Below are 22395 nucleotides of genomic sequence, written 5' to 3'. Positions count from 1 at the left end.
GGCCATTCCAGAAAAGGAGTTCCAGTAGTGCTTTGAAGGGTTGGCTAGGTGCTGGCACTGGTGCATAGCTTCCCAAGGAGAGTCCTTTGAAGGTGACTGTAGTGATATTCAACAATGAGCCCTGTAGCACTTTTTCTAGGATGAGTTTGCCAACTTAATTGTCCGACCTTATATGCATATGCTGTAAAGGACTAATAGGATTTCTACATGTTACAAATAAAACAGAAAGTCTTATATTTTAACTTCCTTCCAGTAAATGTTGGGGGCAGAGAGAGCACCCCAACATAAATACCCACTTTTCTTAGTGGTTACAAACTAAACGTTATTTTAGTACTCTGGAATACTTTAGCTCATAGTCTCTTCTCCTAATTTTTTATTTAATGACTATGAACAAATAAAGGAGCTTCATACTCATTTATGCTATGAGGAATTCCTTTGCAATGTGACTTACTTCACACTCTGAATGATCCATTTTCAGTAACATGTTCAGATACATTTTTATAAAAGATTTTTGTATAGTAATACAAAAGACTGTTCTACAGAAAAGAGTTTATCTCTTGTTTTTGAAACTTCCCCTCCTATGTCCCTATCTGGCCAAACTGTGATCCCTCCTTCCGCATAGCATACTATGTCCACATACATATACTATTTTGCATATAATTGCAGGGAGTGCATAGATGCTCCTAAAACATGCATGGACTCCACCTTAGTAATTCCAAATTTATGTGGGATGACATTTCATGTAACTGCTATTAATATAATACATGTTGCGGGCACATGTGGGAGTACTTAAGGGAAGAGTCATATCTTGATGTGCTTACATTTCTAGTAATAATGATTTAATAAGCTTAAAACCAATATCCAAATATTAGTTATAAGTAAGTAAGGATTTGAATTAAGAAAATGATTGCAGAGGATGGGAAAACAGGAACAGGAGAGAAGTGGATGCGAGAACACTGAGCCCAGTGCAACACAAGCTGCTGGAGGCCTTGCATCTTTTTTTTTTTTTAATTAAATCATAGCTGTGTACATTAATGCGATCAAGGGGCACCGTGCACTGGCTTTATAGACCATTTGACATATTTTCATCACACTGGTTAACACAGCCTTCCTGGCATTTTCTTAGTTATTGTGCTAAGACATTTATATTTTACATTTACTAAGTTTCACATGTACCCTTGTAAGGTGCACCACAGGTGTAATCCCACCAATCACCCTCCCTCTGCCCATCCTCCCCCCTCCCATCTCTCTCCCCCTTCCTCATATTCTTAGGTTATAACTGAGTTATATTTTGCACCTTTTAAACTGAAGATGCATCTTGCTGAAATTTCATTCCCTCCCTCCCCCCCCCCGCCCCGCTCCCATGTGACTCGGCAGCTGCAGAGGTCTCTAAGCAGGCCAGGCTCACCAGGATTGGCGGGGGTATTCGCTCTGAGGGAGGGAGTGCTTTCCTACAGTTAGAGTATGCAGAATGTTTAAACTAAGTGTAGAGTATAAGGGTTTGAACCCAATAATTAAGAAAATGCCATGAAGGCTATGTTAACCAGTTCGGTGAAAATATTTCAGACTGTATATGGAACCAGCACATTGTACCTCATGATTGCATTATTGTACACAGCTACGATTTAATAAAAAAAAAAAAAAAAGAATGTTTAAACTTTGTTAAAGACGGCAAGTTCTGCTCCAGACCAGATGAGGAGATAAAATATCTCTTTTCTTCTGTCACCTTGGTATGACCAGAAGCATCTGTCTGTCTGAGCAACAAGCTTCTTGAGTATTAATTGCCACTCCTGTGATTTGTGCGCCTGGCCTAATTGGGGACGTCTCTGACATCTTGTTCTCAGACTGTTTTCATAGTTTCACGTTCTGTTTTTGTTAAAGATCACAAATACCTTAGAGCAATAAAAGTAAAAAGTAAATCCATCCAATTAACGTAGTTAGTTAAAGAAATAAGATTTAATTAGGAAAATGCAATCATTGTTTGCCTTTCCCTCATGAGATTTATGATTAAAACAAGGGTGTATGAAACAAAAACAGAGCAAGATACTGCATGTGTGTTAAGTCCCACGAAGAAGAGCATGCAGACTCTGGTCCAGCTAACTCTTAAACATTCCTTCGTCTCTGGGTTTTTCATTGTTCTTCATCCTCTAGTTTTGGCAAGACACTAGGAGGGAACCCATAGTTGGGGCTGGTACCTGACAACATGTCATATTAACTGTGTATGTATACAAGTAGATGATTAAATAAAGGATATGAATGGAGAGAAAAAGACAAGGGAAGGAAATCTGTAATATCAATAATACTCAAGTACTTCTTTAACTAGGGGTCATTTTTGTTACTTACAGAGAACCTGAGTATAGTTTGGATTTTTCCCTGCCTTCTGAGTAAGACCATAACTGGCATACATGTGTGTATGTGAATGAATACACTTACGTATTTTTACAATTTCTTTTCCTTTTAAAACTAGGAAGAGTTTTAAACGGATAAGTGAACTCACTGAGATTTGGCCACACTAAAATAGGTATTTAGTAGAAGGAAAAAATAAATATGAAACAAATAAGCAAAATACCCAAGAAACAAGAGGATTCAATGAGAGACATGGATGATAAAGTCAATTTATGTACTTTTATTATTTTAAATAAAGCATAATTTCTAGCAAACTACATGTCCTGTATCATTTGTAGCACCGTGATGTTGTGACACATGATAATTTTATGAAGATAAATTAGTGAAATATACGTTGACGCTTTAAAATAGCTAGCAGAAATGATTTCACTCTTCAAAAATGTCTGAAGTGTGCTTTTATTTTTTCAGCTGCTGCAGCTTAGAAGCCTTTCATCATGTAAAGTGTGGAAGTTTCACACAAGTTTTGGGTGCTCACTGAGTTGAGGTTGAGAGTCACTCTTTTCATCAGTCCTCTCAAGAGTCCCCTCCCATTGAGCATACATTTTTAATTCCATTCCAGTTTTGAAGCACCCCTAACGCATATTCTCTCTCTGAACTGGGTAAAATGCTGGTTCCAGCACAAAGTCTTTAAATAATCATATAACGTATAAATGATTTCTTATTTTAGAACATAAAATGAGCTGTGAGCTACATAGAGCATCACTTGTTTATGAGTGGTTACTACTGGCCAAAGCTCACCATAGAATTTTCCAAATCAAGTAGACATTAAATACACAAAGAGTAGTACAAATGAATATTATTAGGGAAAGACTCTTAAGAGGTCTCAAGTGGTAGCCTTTTTTTGGTGGATTTGCTATGACACTGGATTTATCAGCACTATACACAGATTCATCCTCAGGAATAAACTCGAATTAACTACACTCACAGCAGTGTTGTGTAAAATCAAGAAGGCCAACTTACTCATCTGTGACGAGAAATCTAGTAGCTGCAAGTCTCGAACACTTCTGTTAGCACACAAGTATGTGTACAAATAGGCAAGTCATCGTCCAAAAGCTGCCCGAAAGGAGAACACGGGAAGCCTTGCTCCCAGGCTCTACTCTAAGCCATTAGGTATTGATATTTAAGTTTATTTTCACAGGATGAGCTTTATCTAAGTTCTTGGTGGAGAGGGGCTGCAAGGAGATTTTCATGGCTTTAACCATGAAAGTTCTGTAACCTTGACCTCTCAACTGAACTCCGAATCTTATCTCTGAGTGCCTCCTTCATTCTTCACTTGGCTGCTCAATAATTGTCTATGAGTTTTATGAAAATTGTGAATTTTGGGCTCTATGCTATACTGCAGGGTAGGAGTAATATTGACCCTGGAGAGAAGGGCGCTTGTGGTTACCCCGAGGACTTTCTCTCTCTTAGCCAGGTTGGAGGAGAGTGAAACCTGCCATTGTTAACATGAAGGGTTTACTACAAAATAATTTTTTTGGAAACATAGCAAGTCTTTCTCACAGCAAATACAAAATACATGTAAAGACTTTAATGTCTTTATATACTGCAGTTCTTAACAATTTGCTGCCAAAATAGTGATCAAAATATACAGCTCATCTAATCACTCTGTTTTGCATGCCATTTCTCTTTAAAAATACCTGCATTGATTTTTGTTTTTCAATAGCTATTATTCACATTCACTTTTTAAAACTAACATTTTCTTTTATGATAATCTAGAAAATAGAATGTGAAAGGTAAGAGTAGGAGAACAAAGGAAAGTGCTGCCTCCTTGCCAGTTGCATGGCCTATGAACTTTGACTTCTGTGACATTTTTATTCATTTCTAAAGTGGAGATAATCATAGCTATGTACCTACGCTGAACAGTTATTGTAAACATCAACATAAAGCTTCTTTCAGTATCTGGCATGTAATATGTACTGTAAAAGTGCTTGCAGGTATTAGTAATAATATCATACCCATTTTTTCCCAGGGCAGTCTCCACTTATCAGGTCTTGAAAAATCTATATCCAGTGCTGAAGAGGAGCATGCATTTTTCCATTTTTTAAAAACAGGCTTAATTCTAAATTTTTTCTTTTGCATTTTAAACCCTAAGGTAATCATCTAAATAAACAAATACAATTAAATATAGCCCATTGCTTACATTTAAAACTATGTATACAGGTTTGGATCTTAATCAGCTCTAACTTGAAAATTCAGGGCTGAGTGAGGACTTCGTAACAAATAGACACAGGACCAAAATGCTACCTTTTAGCACACTTTTAACTTTGAGGGTAAAGGTTGACGTAAAATTCTTCCCTCCCCATCTCCCTTTTTACTCCCTTCTTTTACCCTTCCCTCCCACACAGACTTACTTAGGAATCTCCTATATCCCATGAACTGTATTAGGTTCAAGGGCTTAAGAGTAGTGAACAAATCAGCCATGATCTCTGTGCTCATAGAACTTAGAATTTGTTAGGGAAGACAGCTTATAAAGAACAATAACAAAAGTAAAAATAAATGCATAATTGCTCATTATGTAAACACTTTATTATATTTACTCTTTCCCACCATGAAGACAAAGTCTATCCTAGGGAAGTTAATTTGAATGCAATTCATTACATAAGTAAGGTTCTTCAAAACAAAGCTATTCTTCAAGATCTGTTGGTGAAGATGTATGCAAAAATTGACTTCATTTCCATTTCCACTTCATCATGAATAATAATGTATGCTGGCTTTGTGCTCTGACTCGAGTTGAGTAGACTACTATATTTTGACTATTAATAGGGTGCAAAATTTTTATACTACACAAGTGTCTTCAAGAACACAAAAGACGTATATAAAAATGTTGCTATTGAGCCAGAATCAGTCTGGTTAGATTTTTTTTAAAAAGTACAAGAACTCTTTCAAATATCAGTTTCCTCATCTATCAAGTTAAGGAGCTGGATTAGATGGTCTCAAAGGCCCTTTGTAGATATAAACTGCTATAAATCTTCAGAGAACCATTTTTGCATGAAAACTTTTAATGTACTATAAACAGTCCCCTAATGGTTTGAAAAAAAAATTTGTGTTGATAAAAATGCACAATACAAAGGCTGTCACATTATTCTAGTTTTATTCCTTCTGTCATTATGAGAACATTTCTCATAGTTAGACAATCAGAGATTTTTTTTCTTATAACTGGAAACTTGAGAGGCCCCAGACCTCACTGATGGTGTACTCTGTAGCTTGCAGTAATCTCATTTTATTCACATCTTGATAGTATCTGTATTTTCTAATAAAATGAACTGCATCTGTTTTCAATTTGATTTTTCTTATAAGTGGATAAAAAAGTGATTGGAGACTCTCGACAGAAGTCTGTACTATGTCTTTCCCAACAAGTAATATTATGATACATGGTAATCCCTTTGTAAATGCCTCATAAATGTTGGTGAATTGGAAGTGGTATTAAGAGTAAACTGTAGTCCACTTATGTTTTGTACCATTTGAACACACTTGCCTTATGAAAATGCAACTAAATTAGGAGGGTTTCCATTTTCTTAGGGAAAGCAGTGATTTCCATGTGTAGCTAACAGATGACAAGATAGGTTTCCAGGAATATATCATTCCTCTCTACACTGGATTTGAAGGAAAGATATATTTGAGTAACCACCCAGAGATATACTATAAATTTAAACAGGGGTGTTTATAAATATTGACTTCACTTCCAGCTTTACTTAATGCTATTGCATTTCATTATTAAACTTGAGATGCCCACTCTCAATGGTGCTTGTTTGCTAATCCTTTTTTCTCTTTTTGCCATTGAGAATCATTTTTGACCACATTAGATGTCTGGTTCTTAAAACGATTTTTTTTGTCCGTGTGTCTGATTTCTCTCTGTCCTTTGCCCTCTTCAGTCTCTAGACTCATGATGTCAGATATTATCCTCAAAGTTATTTATTACCAGTTAAACTTAGGAAATGATTTCTCAGACCCTACATTAATCTTTTCCATTTTCTTGAATTAGTGAGACCTCTAAAGGCATGTTGTACGTGGACATAAAAAATGTCAACACTCTGATTCTTAAAGTATGTGTTCTATATATGGTCCAATATTATAGATAATCAGTCTGGTCTCTGTAGCCATATGGACAGATTGATGAGCAGAACAATCTTTACTTTTCTGTTCAAGAACCCATTTTTTCAAATGAGTTCCAATAACCACATCTGCTTCTTTAAACAATTGGGTTGATGTATACTTTAGTCCATACAAAAAATTCCCAGTGCATTATAAGGTTAAATTTTGAGGAAATATATCACTTGATTTCTATAGTACTTATGTGAAATGGATTTTGTTTTTCTGCTCAATTCATCTGTGATAACACTGCGAGTTTTTCTTTCTAAAGGATCACTTTCAATGTGCCATTCCTCTGCCTTCAATAATTTTCACTGGGCTCTTTAGGATAAAATCCAAATGGCACGGCCTAACTTTATGAACATTCATTGTCTTGTCCTGTCACAAAATGCCAACCTAATCTGCTGCTTCTTTTTTTATATGAGTACTTTATTGCAGATGGGATCATTTGTGTTCCCAACATATGAAGTACTTCTGCCTGTGTAATTGCTCAAATACTCTCCTCTACCTGGCATGAATTTACCTCTTTTTTTAATTTATAGAAATCTTTTTTGTCTTTCATAGCCAGATTGTTTTATTTTGCCTATGAAGCCATCACTAAAACACTCAACTAAGGAAAGAGAAGGAAATTTAGTTGGGGAGGGAGAAAACTAGTATTGTTTAAACTTCTACTCTGTGGAAGTACTGTGATTTTACATGTATTATTTCAGCAAGCATTCCTTATTTTGTGAATTCCCATAATATTCTCTTATTTAAGAAGAATGTCATTGTCATCATCATTATGACCAACTTCTTTTGACATTAGTAAATATCCCATCTAATCATGTGGCAACAAATGCTTACTTTTGGATATACAAAGAAATAGGAGATAGGGTTTTTGACCCTGGAGCAAAGGCAGGAAGATTTATGAAAAATAAATAATATATAATAAATACAAAAACTTCAGTCAATAGTAGTTCAGTGACGAAAAGCAGTTACCAAATACTGACTAAAATATGCTCATCGATGCTTTATATGTGGAAAAGTATAGTTCATTAACTATCAACATAAATATTTATTTTAAAATTTCTGCCTGTTGTTAATTGTATAATAAAATGTCTTAGCTGCTTCACTTATTCTTGAGGGTAATAGAAAACAAGGAAAAGGATACTTTTTGTAGGAAATAAAGATATTCCATGGTAGTTGTTGCTTCATTACTTGATTGGTATCACCTTTACTGAAATTTTATAAATGTTTTTATTCATTTTTAGCAGCTTGATTATAGGTTAATATCTAGCTTTCTTCTATCTCTATGCCCAATTACAAATTTTTTCATGGTGATATACTTGCACCAGAGAAAGATGAGGTGGGTTAAAGATGATCGTGATTTAGTATTAATTGTAGAAAGATTAGCTAAGCCGTGCCTATCCAGACATGCACTGTTTGTCTAATGGAGAATTGTCTTAGCTGTTGCAGAACAGTCTATAAATTGGAAGTTGTCCTTGTTCACGGCGAGGCATTAACACTCTTTTATCACCCAATCTCTTAATATTTTCTTAGGGACTATTTTTCAAATATACACTACTTAAAGTGATTCCCATCGGAAATATTTTTATATCTTCTTTAAATAAAATATTTTTCCATTATTTTTGTATGTACTCATTTTATCATAAAATGACTATTTTGTTGACATTGCAATTGTTTTTCAATAATGAATACACTATATATACTGTACCATTACAATTATAATACAGTGATTAATATGCCCAATTTATTAAAGTTGAATTTGATAATTTTCTAAGTGGGTATCTTGTACAAATTGCATCTGAGAAGAAATAAAACCCAAAAAGGAAGAATGGAAGAAAAAGGCTTTTCACAATATTTACTACTGTGTTTTGGGTAGGTTCTTTTGCACTTCTCTTGAGACACAGGAAACTATCATATCTCTGCATGCTCCACTTCCCTGGCTTTTGGGCACTCTATTCTCATTTTGAAATGTATTGTTCCAAGATCCAAATTTGAAATTTGAATAAGGGTTATGCCAGCGTTTTATCCTGAATTTACAATAACCGGAGGTAGGAAAAGGCCTGTCTTCACTCATGACTAAAATAAACTTCTCCAGTCCAGGAAGCTCCTGAGTCACGTGACGACCCAAGGCGCCTGAAGCAGGGATGGTATATAAATGCTTTCTGACATCACTCACATTTCTCTTCCTTTCTTCTAGGTATTAAAATGGGTAGAAGAAGCAGTACAGGCCTCCAAAGTTCACCTCTTATCCACAGATCATTTGGAACATGCTGTAAATACTTGGAAAATTCCTTTTGACCCCAGTCTGAAAGAGGTCACTGTGTCTCTGAGCGGACCTTCTCCAATGATTGAAATTCGCAATCCCTTAGGTGAGCACTAATTAAATACAAAAACTGTTGAGAGTAAAAGGTTTTTTGCATACTTGTTTATGTCAATTTATGCTAACTTTATGAATAAATTCAGTACATTCAGAAGTGGCTAGGAAAGATATTTAAGATAACATTTTTAAAATCCTAAATATTATGGAATTAATATGCGATCCAAATAGAACTGCTAATATTTAAAAAGATTAGATTCAGCAAATTAATTGTAAATTATCCAAAGAGAAATATCGAAATTAAACCTGAAATAATATTTTCTTAATCTGTATGTGAGGAGATATTTTACAGTAACTTACTCTGTAAAATTCAGTATTTTATGTTATTTTTAAATGAATTACTCTAAAAAAACTCCTGAAAGAACTGTCTAATTTTTCACCATGTCATTTACTTGATAAGGTTTAATTTTATAGAAAGTGTTAAAAATCAAATATTTATTTTTAGTAATACTTTAATTTACCTTGCTACCTCACTTAATTATATTCTATAACCATATAATTTGCCCTATTCGATTGTTGGTTGTTAATTATAATCAGATTTGCACTGAAAAGCAATCTAGTAAAGATAAAAATCTGTAATCTTTTCTTCATATTTTTATTAGAAATTTTTTTTACCTATTGATATTTGCAAAATAATTGTGTTTTCACTGTAGTTTTAGTTGCATTTTTCCTCCTCTATTTGTAAATATTTATAAATGGGGAGGTGAATAACAAGTTTTCTTACTTTAGTTAAGTCTTAGAAGAAAATAACTAATTCCTAAAAGAAAATAGCATATGAAATTTTCCTCAGAGGCAACATCTACGTGTTGAAATTTACAAAACAAAGTAAATACGTTGAAAATTATAAAACAATTAAAAGCTCTTTTTTAAAAACTTCAATCTACAGATTTGGCCTTGTTTTTTTTCTTTATTAAATCATAACTGTGTACATTGATGCATTTATGGGGTACAGTGTACTGATTTGATACACAATGTGAAATGCTTGCATGGAACTCAGTAACACATCCATCACTGCACTCACTTATTTGTTGTGGTAAGAAAATTATATTCTTTTCTTAATAGTTTTGAAATGTACCATTGCATTATGCACATTAGGTGAGGTCCCTGCAAATATTCTCCCTCCTCCCAGCCTCCCCACTTCTCCTCTCCCTTCTCTTTCTTCCTATTTTCTGGACTATGGTTACGTTTTACCATTCGTATGAATGTGTAGGTGATTATGTCTTGATCTCATAGTAGTATTGAGTACATTGGATACTTTTTTTTTTCATTCTTGAGATACTTTACTAAGAAGAATATGTTCCAGCTCCATCCAGGTAAGCATAAAAGATGTGAAGTCTCCATCTTTTTTACAGCTGAATAATAATCCAAGTAGATCTTTCTGTTGAGGTAGGATTCCACTATAATCACAAACAAGTTATTCAGGAAAGACGTGTGCATTCACTACCTGAATGCTTAGAAGGGCTGGTACCCATTGCATTACATGTATGTTTATACTACTTTAGAAAGTTTTGGACATACAATGATTGTAAAACTTTTGATTCAAACACATGATAACTTGTAATTTATTTGTTTATGTAACTATAGAAGTACTCCATACGAGAGACCAGAGCCAAACCAGGGGTCCTCAAACTTTTTACACAAGGGGCCAGTTCACTGTCCCTCAGACCGTTGGAGGGCTGGACTATAGTTTAAAAAAAAAACTATGAACAAATTCCTATGCACACTGCACATATCTTATTTTGAAGTAAAAAAACAAAATGGGGACAAATACAATATTTAAAATGAAGAACAAGTAAAGTTAAATCAACAAACTTACTAGTATTCCAATGGGAACTATGGGCCTGCTTTTGGCTAATGAGATGGTCAATGTTCGGTTCCATATTTGTCACTGCTAGTTGTAACAAGTGATGCAAGTGTGCATCAGTTAGTCTAGATCTGGTTGGAGATTTCAGATGTTTCATTCTGGAAAACATCTGTTCACAGACATAAGTGCTGCAAAAGATGGTTGCCATTTTGAGTGCATGGTTCCTGAGATTAGGATATGTCTCATAGGGGAGAGATGCATAGAAATTAGGAAGGCTGCTTGACTTAAATGCATCTTTCAGAGAGTCACAATTCTGTAGTTCAGCCAGTTCCATTTAGTAAATCGTATCCACATTTTCAACGTCAATAGAAAATGGGTTACAGAAAAGTTGTGTGTCCTGTTCATGGAGATGAAGCTCTTTAAATCTAAATTGGAACTCCTTTTGCAACTTTTCCAGTGAATCCACACGTGTTTAATTTGGGAATGCAACCAATGGATTTTCTGCTAACAGATTTCGAGTTGTGGGAAGATAGCAGAAATTTTCCTCCTTCATTTGTTTGATGAGGAGGTCTAATTTTACTTTGAATGCTTTCACATGTGATTGAATATCACAGATGAGCTTCCCCTTTCCTTGAAGTTGCACATTGAAACTGTTGAGTAGCTCTGTTACATCTGTCAGAAAGGCAAGGTGCCATTTCTATTCTGCATCACTGAGCTCTGATACTTCTTTGTTTTTTGAAAGCAGAAAAGCTATAATCTGTGGAAGTAATTCATAGAAATGTTTCAAAACTCTCCCTTGACTCAGCCAATAGACTTCTGTGTGGTACGGAACATCTTCACAGGCAACATTTAGCTCAGACAGAAATTCCTGAAATTGTTAGTGCATTACCTCTAATGAAGTTAACACAAGATACCACAGTTTTCATAACAGAGTCCCACTTCAGTGATTTACTACACAGCGCTTGTTGGTGGATGAGGCAGTGTATGGCTATTGGATGAGAGTGGTTATGTTTGTCCATCTCTTGGTTAATGTGAGCAATTACTCCTTTCTTAGACCCCACCATGCTAGGAGCACCATTAGTTGTCACACTGGCTAGTTTTGCCCAGTCCAGGTCTAAACTATTCAGTTTGGCAAACCTTTTCATAAATATCCTCTCCTGTAGTTGTTCCTTTGATGCTTTGCAGTGCAGCAAGCTCTTCTGTGACTTCGAAATAGTCATTCATCCCACAAATAAAAATTAGAAGTTGTGCAGAATCATGAACATCATTGCTTTCATCAAGTGCCAAGGAAAAATAGGAAAGGTTTTTTGCAGAGTTTTGCAAATGCTGATGCAAATTGCCTCCCATTTTTTCAATCCTTTGTGTAATTGAGGGTCCCAAAAGACTCACTGTAGTAAATACAGTGAGTATGGCCTTCTCTGGACACATCTCTTTGGCAACAGAAAGGCATTCTTTAACAAATTCTCCTCCACGAATGGTCTGCCAGTGCACGCTATCAGTTTGGCAACTTGAAAACTTGCTCACAGTGATGAAATATTTAGCTGGTTCTGCTTCACAAAAGTATTTTGCTGAGTTGTCAATGTATATTTCAGTTTTAATATTTTATCTTTTCTCACTTCTCCAACCAAACAATCATATTTATCTTTATGTTGAGTTTGATAGTGTTGACGCAAATTGTATTCTTTGAACACAGACACTATATTCTGGCATATCAAACACACAGCTCTTTTCTTGTACTGTATTAAAAAGTAATCGTAAGTCCAATGTTCTTTGAATATCCTATACTCCGAGTCAATTTTTCTCTTTCTTGATATCATTGGTTTCCTAGGGATTCCAAATGGCTATTAGTAAAATACATACATACATACATATATATATATATATAGTACTCCAAAAACAATATACCAGCAATAACTTTGCCCACACAGAGACATATAGACTGCACTGCCCATCAAGGCAGTCTGATCAGTGCCCATCAATGCAGTCTGATCAGTGTCCATCAATGCAGCCTTGCCAGTACACATCATTTCAGCCTCGCCAGTGCCCATATGGTGAAACTCTGCTTTTACCTCAGGCTCATACTGGTGCAGTGTGGGAACAGGCATGATTACAGAGCTGGTTCCTCCACCACCTTTCCAGTTCATACTACCCTGTGTGAACCACACAGCGATCTGTGAACTCGCACAGGAATCTGATCGCATGGGTAAGAAGACCCATGCGATCAGATTACACTGCAGGAAAAAAGAAGGCAAATATGCTTTTTTTCTTCCAAATCTAAAGCAAGTTCAGCCATACAAGCATATGGCTGAACTCGCACTGCTCAGAGATCACAACATTGTGAACCGGGGCTTACACAGCACACAATATACAACATCGTACACAACTAAATAGCAATCAGAATATAAATGCACTTACTGTCAGTTAAATTGAGTTTCCTACTCCTCGGCTGTCTACAGAGCTGGATTAAGTTCCTATGGGGCCCTAGGCAGATTATCAGTTTGGGACCCCCATGTGATAACACTAAGCGCTGACCATTTCCATTAACACTGACTGCTGACCATTTGCGATAACACTGATTGCTAACAATTTGCATTAACACTGAGCACTTACAATTATCATTAGCACTGAGCACTGACTATTTGCATTACCTCTGAGCTCTGACCGTTTGCATTAACACTGAGCACTTACAATTATCATTAGCACTGAGCACTGACTATTTGCGTTATCACTGTGATGCAACCCCCCCCAGAAACCACCCTCAACCAACTAACCAACTAAAAAAAAAAGGCTCTCCTAAGTTAAAAAAAAAGGCTCTTCTAACTTCAAAAAAGGTGCCCCCTATCTGCAAAAAAAAAAGACCTCCTAACTTCAGAAAAAAAGGCCCCCCTTAAACACACAAAAAAATGGCCTTTGTAACTGCAAAATAAAAAAAAAAAAAATGGACCTCCTAACTTCGAAAAAAAATAAATCCTAACTTGTTCTTACCTCAGTCCTTAGGCAGCACCAGGCTCTGCACAGGCAACCTGGTGACTCCTCCGATTACACCAGAGACTGAGAAGAGGAGTGGAGACACAGAGAGTAGGAGCGGAGTTGGAGAGTAGGAGGGGAATTAGAGAGTGTGGGGCACATTCCACACATGCGCACTGCAGCCTGGACAGTGGGTTGCTAAGCAGGATGGCAATAACACCAGGAGGCGAGAGATAGAGGGAAGGAGCGGAGTTGGAGAGTTGGCGCACATTCCACACATGCAGCACTGCAGGCCGGCACAAGTGGGCTGCTAATGGTGGGGAGAGACAGAGAGAAGGAACGGAGTCAGAGAGTTGGTGCACATTCCACACTATTTGCGCACTGCAGCCTGGGACAAGTCAGCTGCTAAGCAGGACAGGCAGCTGTGGCAAAAACACCTGGCGGGCCATATAAATGTCCTCAGCAGGCTGCATGTGGCCCACGGGCTGTAGTTTGAGGACCCCTGATCTAGACTGTGGTTTGATCCCAACTTACTTTTCTTCCTAGGTTCCAACTGAGGAAGAGACATTTATTCTGGGTTGCAGTGCTTGCCATATATTGAATCTCAATGTCTCTAGTGACTGCATGTAACTTCTTATAGCCACTGTAACTGTTATCTTGTCTGCCTTCCTGAAATATGATGACATTCTGCCATTTGTTATTCCCATTTTACAATCAAATCAGCTTAACAAATGAGAATCTCTTACTTTAATTCCCAATGCCTAGAAACCCTAAAATTAAGTATATTTTAGATGTACATAATGTTTTGAGCTATAGGCACTAATGTCCATTAGGTAACATATACTGGAAATGGAGTGCCCTTCATTTTAGCCACAGAAGAGAGAATAAGGGCTCTTCGGGTTAGTTTGCAGCACACTTTAGTAAAAACCACGTGTGTTATTTGAAATATGATCATGCTCTTAGTTTATGTAGTGTTAAACTAGCTGGCCTACAGAGCTGAGAGAAAGATTATGCTTGTTACCTTTATGTTTGTCTTTCAGGGAAGCTGATAAAAAAGGGATTTGGCCTGAATGAGCTATTGAATATCCACAACTCTGCCAAAGTGGTAAATGTAAAGGAGCCGGAGGCTGGGATGTGGACAGTGAAGGTACTGTTATTTCATGAAGTCGGCTTGTTATTTTATTTTGATGTTGGTATATTTTACGGAATATATACAATGGTTTATTTATACATACGCTTGCAAGCATGGAGACAATCTTAATAAAAAACAGTATCTATAATGCATTTGGAGAAAATGCCTTGATCCCATGAACTTGGAAGTGTTAAGTTTTGATAATTACTGAACATCATCAATGCCACAGGATACACTTAAAATTCTAGGATAGTTCTTTTATCATCAAACATGTAAATGGATTTTGTTATTCACCCTCTGTTTCTAAGAGGAGTAGGGATGGAGCCAATAGGGTGGAACTGCCTGGATTTGACTCTCAACCCCACCCCTTAGCAGCTAACTGCCTTGGAAACCAAACTTCTGTGTGCCTGGCTTTCCTCCTCTGTAATGTGGCAACGGCACTGCTAATCTTTTATTTCATAGATTTGGGGTGAGAATTCGAGTAAGATGATACACATGAAATCCTTGGCGTGGTTTCTGTTACAAAGCAAGCATTCAAGCACAGTTGGCTGCTGCTACTGGGTGGATCTATAGTCACTGTTTTCTTTAACACAGATGGTGTCTGTACCTAGACTTATCTTAAGTGGTGTCTATTTACTCTAAGAAAGCATCGTATTTTCGCAAGATGGGGTAAAAATATATACTCGAAATTTAGGGTACCGTATATCAGAGATCTAGTTATGCTGCAAATTATGTGTGCAGCAGCTGCTCTGAGTGGCTTGCCAATTTCTCAGCCTTGTTACTGTGCTATGGCTGACTTCCAAATCCAGTATCTGCACTTCTCTGTCTGAGACTTTTTTTTCCTAGAACAGGAGAAGGCTGTTCTGTGGAGGAATTAATACCCCTCACGAGCAGCTTTTAGCCCCTGAAGGAATAAGCTCCAGGGATCCCCTGTGGGAGCAGGCGTCAAAGCACGCCCCTTTCTGTCCTGGTCCCTTCCCTGCATCGTCGCCCCTCTTCCTGTTAGCATTCCTTGCATCTCCCTAATAAACAACTTGCTCTGGAGTTTTTTCTGGGAGAATGAAGATGAAGGTGCCCCATGTGTTATTTATTCTTTATTGTCTCAGCTTTCTTAAAAAGAAAATGGGATTAATCAGATCATAATTCACATTATAGAGCTGCTGTGAATGAATGTGGAGGTGATACAGACATTCAGGGAGCCATTTTTTATATTGGTTGGGCTTTTTTTTTTAAATGAATACCTATTATCTTTCCCAGTGTAAAGAATGAACATTTACGCGGTAATTCCATTCAAATCCTGGGATATCAGTTGTTCATTCTCAGAACTCAAAGCCCTATAGGGAAAAGAGAAACTGTAATATGGATATTTTCAAGCTGGATAAAATAAGGACACAGGTGAAAAGGCGATGTGAAGGAAAATCTAGTAATCTGCTAATGAAAGGACCAGAAATGGTTTTACCTGTCTGTTTTACCCTGCTTCTTTGCACGTAGTTACTGCTCAGCCTTTATGGAGTGCATTAGATGGTCAACAGTAAAGTGCTTTGCCCCTATGATATTTTAAAATAACTGTGACCAAATTGATGTTACAATTATTTTTACAACCTACCCAATATGTCAGTAGTGCTGAGTCTATTCAGCCCCTAAATACTGTAATTTAGCCTGGCCTAAGCCATGGGTGTCCTGACCTACCAAGTCCACTGAGGACTTTTCTTTTTTCTGCATAGTGACATGAAGTAATTCATTATCAACTGTGAAATATATGCAAATGATGCCATTCTTCCATGCTACTAGCAATTTATGGTGAAGCATTGGAACCTGTTTTCAGATGATTTGGTTTGCTACCAGTGGTGTTTCCTCTAGCTAAACTCTTGCTGAGAGGAGGCATATCACAGGACTGCTGTTTTATCCCATGCCTAACCAATCTATTCATTCATCAATTCAGCAAACATTTACTGAGTTTCTGCTTTTGGCCATGTCCTGTGCTACTTAGTTAATAGACCTTAAGCCCACATTTTAATTAGTAATTAAAACAGAGAAGTACGAAGGATTAGTCTGTGAGTAAGGAGGGTGAAAGTAAGGCGATGAATTGATGAGAACTCTGTTTAGACAAGTCTCTAAGCTCAGTCTCCTGTAATTAAGGCAACAATAAAAAGACATACTATCTATTATCATATTATCTTAAATTTATATCTAATCCTCACCCAAAGAGCCTCCAGTCTGACATCATTTTTAGTGTGGGGTTGGTTAGTGGTAACAACTAAACGAAAGATAAGCTTTACAATGCAATGTAAGAATGATACTTCTTTTGCTCCTAAATGAAATACCAAAAGAATGTATCAGGCTGGTGCAGAGGAAGTTGAGCTCAATCTGCTGGCGTAAATATTGCTGTTGACTTTGGATATCCCTTTTGGATGGCTAGTGAATGATAAATGTTTTACATATGTACTTTCTCAAGAAGAGAAATGTCTGAGATTAGATAGTGTATTCCTGGTGCTATCTCCCAGGCTGTCTGGAAAAGGTCTGCTTTATCAGTAGAATTAGTAATGGCATTTTGGATTTTTCACATAACAGTTTTTATCCCAAGTATGGAGAACAGTCTATTTCTAGACCTTACCATCGTGTTCAGGGACCACCCAATTGAGCCTTTGCCAATCTTTCTAATTATCTCGCATCATTTGCCTTTATACTCTAGTCAAATAGAATTTTGTAACTCCACCTTTCCCCACCACGTTCTCTTATCTGCATGCTTTCATCAGGCTGTTCCCTTCTCCCTAGAATGTCCTTCCTTGCAGCCTGACTTGTAACGATCCCTCAAGGTTCAGTTCAGATGGTAAAACTTTCATCAAGCCTTGTCAGAATCTTTTTCCCTATAATCCTCTCTTTTCCTTCTGACTTTCTAGTAGATTTTTCTGCACCTTCCTGTTGGATTAATTTCTCCCTTATATCATTTTTATTTTTGTACAGATTTTCTCTCCCTGTTTTACTATAGACCAGATTTCATCACTAGTAAAGGCCACGGTGCCTGAGAAAGAACTATAGAAATATTTGTGAATAAAAAGTTACTATATTTAGGTTCAGCGCTTGTAGCACAATGGTCACGGTGCCAGCCACATACACGAGGGTGGCAGGTTTGAACCTGGCCCGGGCCAGCTAAACAACTGCAACCAAAAAAAGCCAGGTGTTGTGGTGGGCACCTGTAGTCCCAGGTACTTGGGAGGCTGAGGCAAGAGAATCGCTTAAGTCCAAGAGTTTGAGGTTGCTGTGAGCTGTGACGCCAGGGCACTCTACCAAGGATGACAAAGTAAGACTCTGTCTCAAAAAAAAAGTTACTATATTTATTCTAATGACATATAGGGATTAGTCTATCATGGATGTACTGGCACAACACTGATGTGCTCATAATTTAAAGTGCCAAGTGAGTGGCAGTCTTTTTCTGTGGTGGTTCCCTTGTAAATAGTTTACTGTGACATATCAGGGCACTTACTGAACAGACAGTGGGTCAACTCATTTACATAATTCATATAAATGACTTAAATGTTTTAGCTTGCCTCTGATGTGGGTAAAGCATATTAAAAAGAATTAGCTGAAAAGAACATAAAGTTTTATTGAAAACAGAAGAGAAGATTGCTTTATATTTCTGAATTTCCATTTGCATGGAAGCTAAAAACCCTGGATCTTATTTCTGAAAAGCAATAGGCATTTTCCATGTAAGCAGCTGTATCTATGCATAGAGTATCTAAATATAATCACAGAAACTCTCCACCCTAATTTGCCCTCTGCTTCTTAAACTCCCTGTAAAGTCATTAAATCTTTGTTAGCTCCCAATGGGTTTAGGTGATACAAAATGTTTCTCTTAGTCTGGGATTATCAATGTAATCATGTAATTTAACACATTCCCTGGGGTACATTTCCATTAAGTATATTTGGAATAAATTGTCTTTAGATAATTTCCAAGGAGAGGCAAGAATATACCCAACTACATGATTATAGTGAGATTCTGAGACTAGTAGAAATATTTTGGTTTTAGATAGTTGTGTACATTGCCAGAGTCTACTAATGAATTTTCTACAAGATAAGGATATTTTATAACTCACACTCAAGTGTCATAAGCTTCTTCAGGAATCATAATTAAATCAACCTCAAATTTACAAAGGACCACACAAAAAGATTATCATGTTGGCCTCCTATTGTTATTATCTGGTGACTCTTTTGAAACAGCATGTTGCCCCAAGTGTGTTATTTAAATGAATTAGGGGTAGCATTAAAGTTTTGGATCAATGGACTATTTCATGGTAGATTTTGCCTGGAAAATTTCCCAGTTCCTTGGCCTGCTAATATCAGACTCTCACCCAAATGGAATGCTTCCTTTATAAAAAAGATATTTGTACACTAAGGACACTGATATGCTTGGGTATGTATAAATGTATATATGTATGTGTGTGTACACATATATTTAAATAGAATTTATTTTATGCTCTGGGTACATTTCATTTCTTATCTTCACATTTCTCCAAATGCACAGTGCTTAATAAGATGCTAGTATTTAAATCTAGCTGGCATTATTATATCTTTGTGTCTGACACAATGCCTTGCTCACAGTAGATTCTTAATTAATATTGATCAAAACCATAATATCCTTACATTTGTAAGGAATGGGGTACCATATAAAGGTAAAATACTTTGAAATGAGCTGGATGTCTATTTAATTTAAAGATTTATTAAATAATATCTATTAAACCTTGAAGAAATTATTTAACCTCCCAAAATCTGAGGAAAACAGGGGGAAATAAATGTATACTCAACACAATCATAGTTAAATGAGATATTGGTAAAGTTGCTTAAATAATTTCTGGTACATGAATAGGTTAATTAAATGAGTTATTCTCTTGACTGTATGTAAATGATACATTGTATTTTTACTTTCCTTTATATACACATTTTTTTGTGTGTTTTATCTTCGCACATATTTGCTATTTTATAAAACATTAACTCTTCTGGACAGAGAAATACAATCAGCTCTATCAATCACATTTTAATTCAATTTATAACAGGTTAGGTTTCACATCTAATGCTAGGAGCAAGTCTCACTGGCTCAATACAAAGAAGGTTAATTCCTCAGTAATATTCACGGGGTTTGACAGAATGTTCTGCTTCACGCAGTCACTCAGGAAGCCAAGCTGATGGAGGAGCCACCATGATTGAGAACATGCAGTCTCCTGTCTACTTTAGTGGGGAAAAACATGAAGAAAGTACATTGGATAAACAAAAGAAATGGATTTGTGATACTACTTTCTCATCCCAGAGGTGACACACATCACTCCCTATATAACTCATGGACCAGACCTATTGACATGGTCGAATCGTGTGCTGAGGCTGGCTCACAATGGCTCATGGAGAGAGAATTACGCAATTCCCTTCCCAACTCTGTGTACAGTGGCATCACACTGGGAGCTAGAAGTCAGCCATACCGGGAATACTTATACCAAGGAAATTGAAAAATGACAAAAATTAGGTCTTTCTTTTTTCAGGGTGGAGTTTACCAACACCTCACTGACCTGACCCCTACTAACTGAAGAGGTACTTAGAAATGTAGAATGGTAAACAATTAGTTGGAGAATATTACTGTTTCCTATGCCATAGTGTTGAATTATACCCAGAGATATCTTGTCTTTAGATACTATGTATAGACTGAGGTATTTTAGAAAGAGTGTTGAACTTAGAATAATTGACATTTCACTTAATGTCTAAACCAAGGTAAGAAATCATTTTTGTGGGCCTCTTTTTCTTTATGGTGCTATAAAATTGTCTTCAGATATAATAGAATTATGTTAGATAACATGTGAACATACTTAGCCTAGTACATATGGAAAAATTCAATGACTTCTTAATGAGTCTGACATTTGGTTAGAATCTATGAAAAAGTATCAACACCAGTCAGATAGATAGCTTTAATATAATTTATTAAGCTGTGTTTACTAAGTGCCTATTGAGTAAATTTCTGTAGGTGATGAATATGACAGTTACTGCCCTGAAGGGACTTACAATATAGGCAGGTGTTTAATAGGCCTTCACCTTTAAACTAAGAAGTAGATCCACTGACAATAGAGTTAGGAGATCTCAGAGGAGCAACTAATTTTCTGCTGGAGCTCTCCATGGTGCTTGTTCTGTGGTTTTTCAGCCTGGCCTGCACCTTCCAAAGTTCATAGGAATCCATTAACAGCGAGCAGTGTAAGTGTAGTAGATTTGGGGGCTGTGTCTTGAAGCACTTTTGTCTCCCCTCCTTTTTTATCTCCCTACTCCACTTCTCTGTTCCTCTCTTCTGGTTATCTTCTGGTTAGTCCCAGGAGCTCCATATGACTCTCCTTCTATTGTGCAGAGCAGTTCAACATATTTAAACCTTTACTCTCAAACCAACATAGCTGAATTTATTGAAATCCTCCTGAGAAATTCACTGGGCAGCTGTAGAGTTTGGTTTTGGAGTCTTGCTGTCTTTACTCCTAAGCTCTGCCACCCATTGCATGTCAGAGGGACTTTTGGAGAGAGAAAGAAAAGCCAGTGATTCGGGGAACACTAGTAGTTTGCATGAGGATTAAAAGGGATGATTTGTGTGAAAGATTAAGCCTAATATATAGTGTGCATTTTGTATATGTTAGTATTTCTTTCTCTTTCTTCCATTCACTCGTTGGTTTTACCATTATTATATACAGAATCTTTTTTTAATTTTTTTTTTTATTTATTTTTTATTTATTTTTATTTTTTTGTAGAGACAGAGTCTCACTTTATGGCCCTCAGTAGAGTGCCGTGGCATCTTTTTGTTCCTATTATGCTAACACCCAGGAGAACCTCCATAGTTGACTGCCTCCCTACATTGACCACCTCCTTAAGTTGACTTCATTTTCATAGAGGGGCCATGTACCAATGTACATATCAATGCAGTGGCCCTGGTTCCTTATGTTGACCACCTCCATATGTTGACCAGTTTGCTACAGTCCTTTGGCTGGTCAACTTATCGAGGTCCTACTATATTTTGAAAAGAGAGCTCAAGTAAGAAACAGACTAATGTAATAGTTTAGTTTACTAAGATATATAACTATTGGCATTTTCTCATGAGGAAACTTAATGTGATGTTTACTGTTCCTAAAATATGTTCAAGTATTGTAATTCTTTTAAGACAATGAGCAAAGAATGATAAATGCGTGAATTAATATCAGATTATTTTAAGCTAAATCAGCTTCAGTTTTTTCTTTTATTGTGTATATAAATAATTTTGGTTCATGTAGGATATCCTTTTTCCTGTTACCCTAGTTAATTCAAAGTTGTATGTAATTGTGTATAAAAACTGACTCACTTGGAGATATCTTTTTTTTAGACAGTGTCTCACTCTGTTGCCCACGGTAGAGTGTTGTGGTGTCACAGCTCACAGCAACCTCAAACTCTTGGGCTTAAGCGATTCTCATGCCTCAGCCTCCTGAGCAGCTGGGACTACAGGCGCCTGTCACAATGCCCAGCTATTTTTTGTTGCAGTTGCCGCTGCTGTTTTTAGTTGGCCAGAGGTGGGTTTGAACCTGCCACCCTCGGTATATATGGGGCCGGCACCCTACCCACTGAGCCACA

The 22395-nt window shown here is 36.7% G+C and overlaps 1 protein-coding gene across 1 annotated transcript in view; it reads left to right on the top strand.

The window, feature by feature from the left end:
• Positions 1–22395, top strand: part of HMCN1 (hemicentin 1) — a 496417-nt gene that overhangs the window by 178522 nt on the left and 295500 nt on the right. The window contains exons 5-6 of the mRNA XM_053606928.1: positions 8699–8870; positions 14690–14796. Coding sequence (XP_053462903.1) covers positions 8699–8870; positions 14690–14796 — 279 coding nt within the window. The remainder of the gene's footprint in view (positions 1–8698; positions 8871–14689; positions 14797–22395) is intronic.

This window comes from Nycticebus coucang, chromosome 10, assembly GCF_027406575.1.
Source record: "Nycticebus coucang isolate mNycCou1 chromosome 10, mNycCou1.pri, whole genome shotgun sequence".
In the NCBI taxonomy this organism is placed as follows: Eukaryota; Metazoa; Chordata; class Mammalia; order Primates; family Lorisidae; genus Nycticebus; species Nycticebus coucang.
This window is presented reverse-complemented; position numbering and strand designations above follow the sequence as displayed.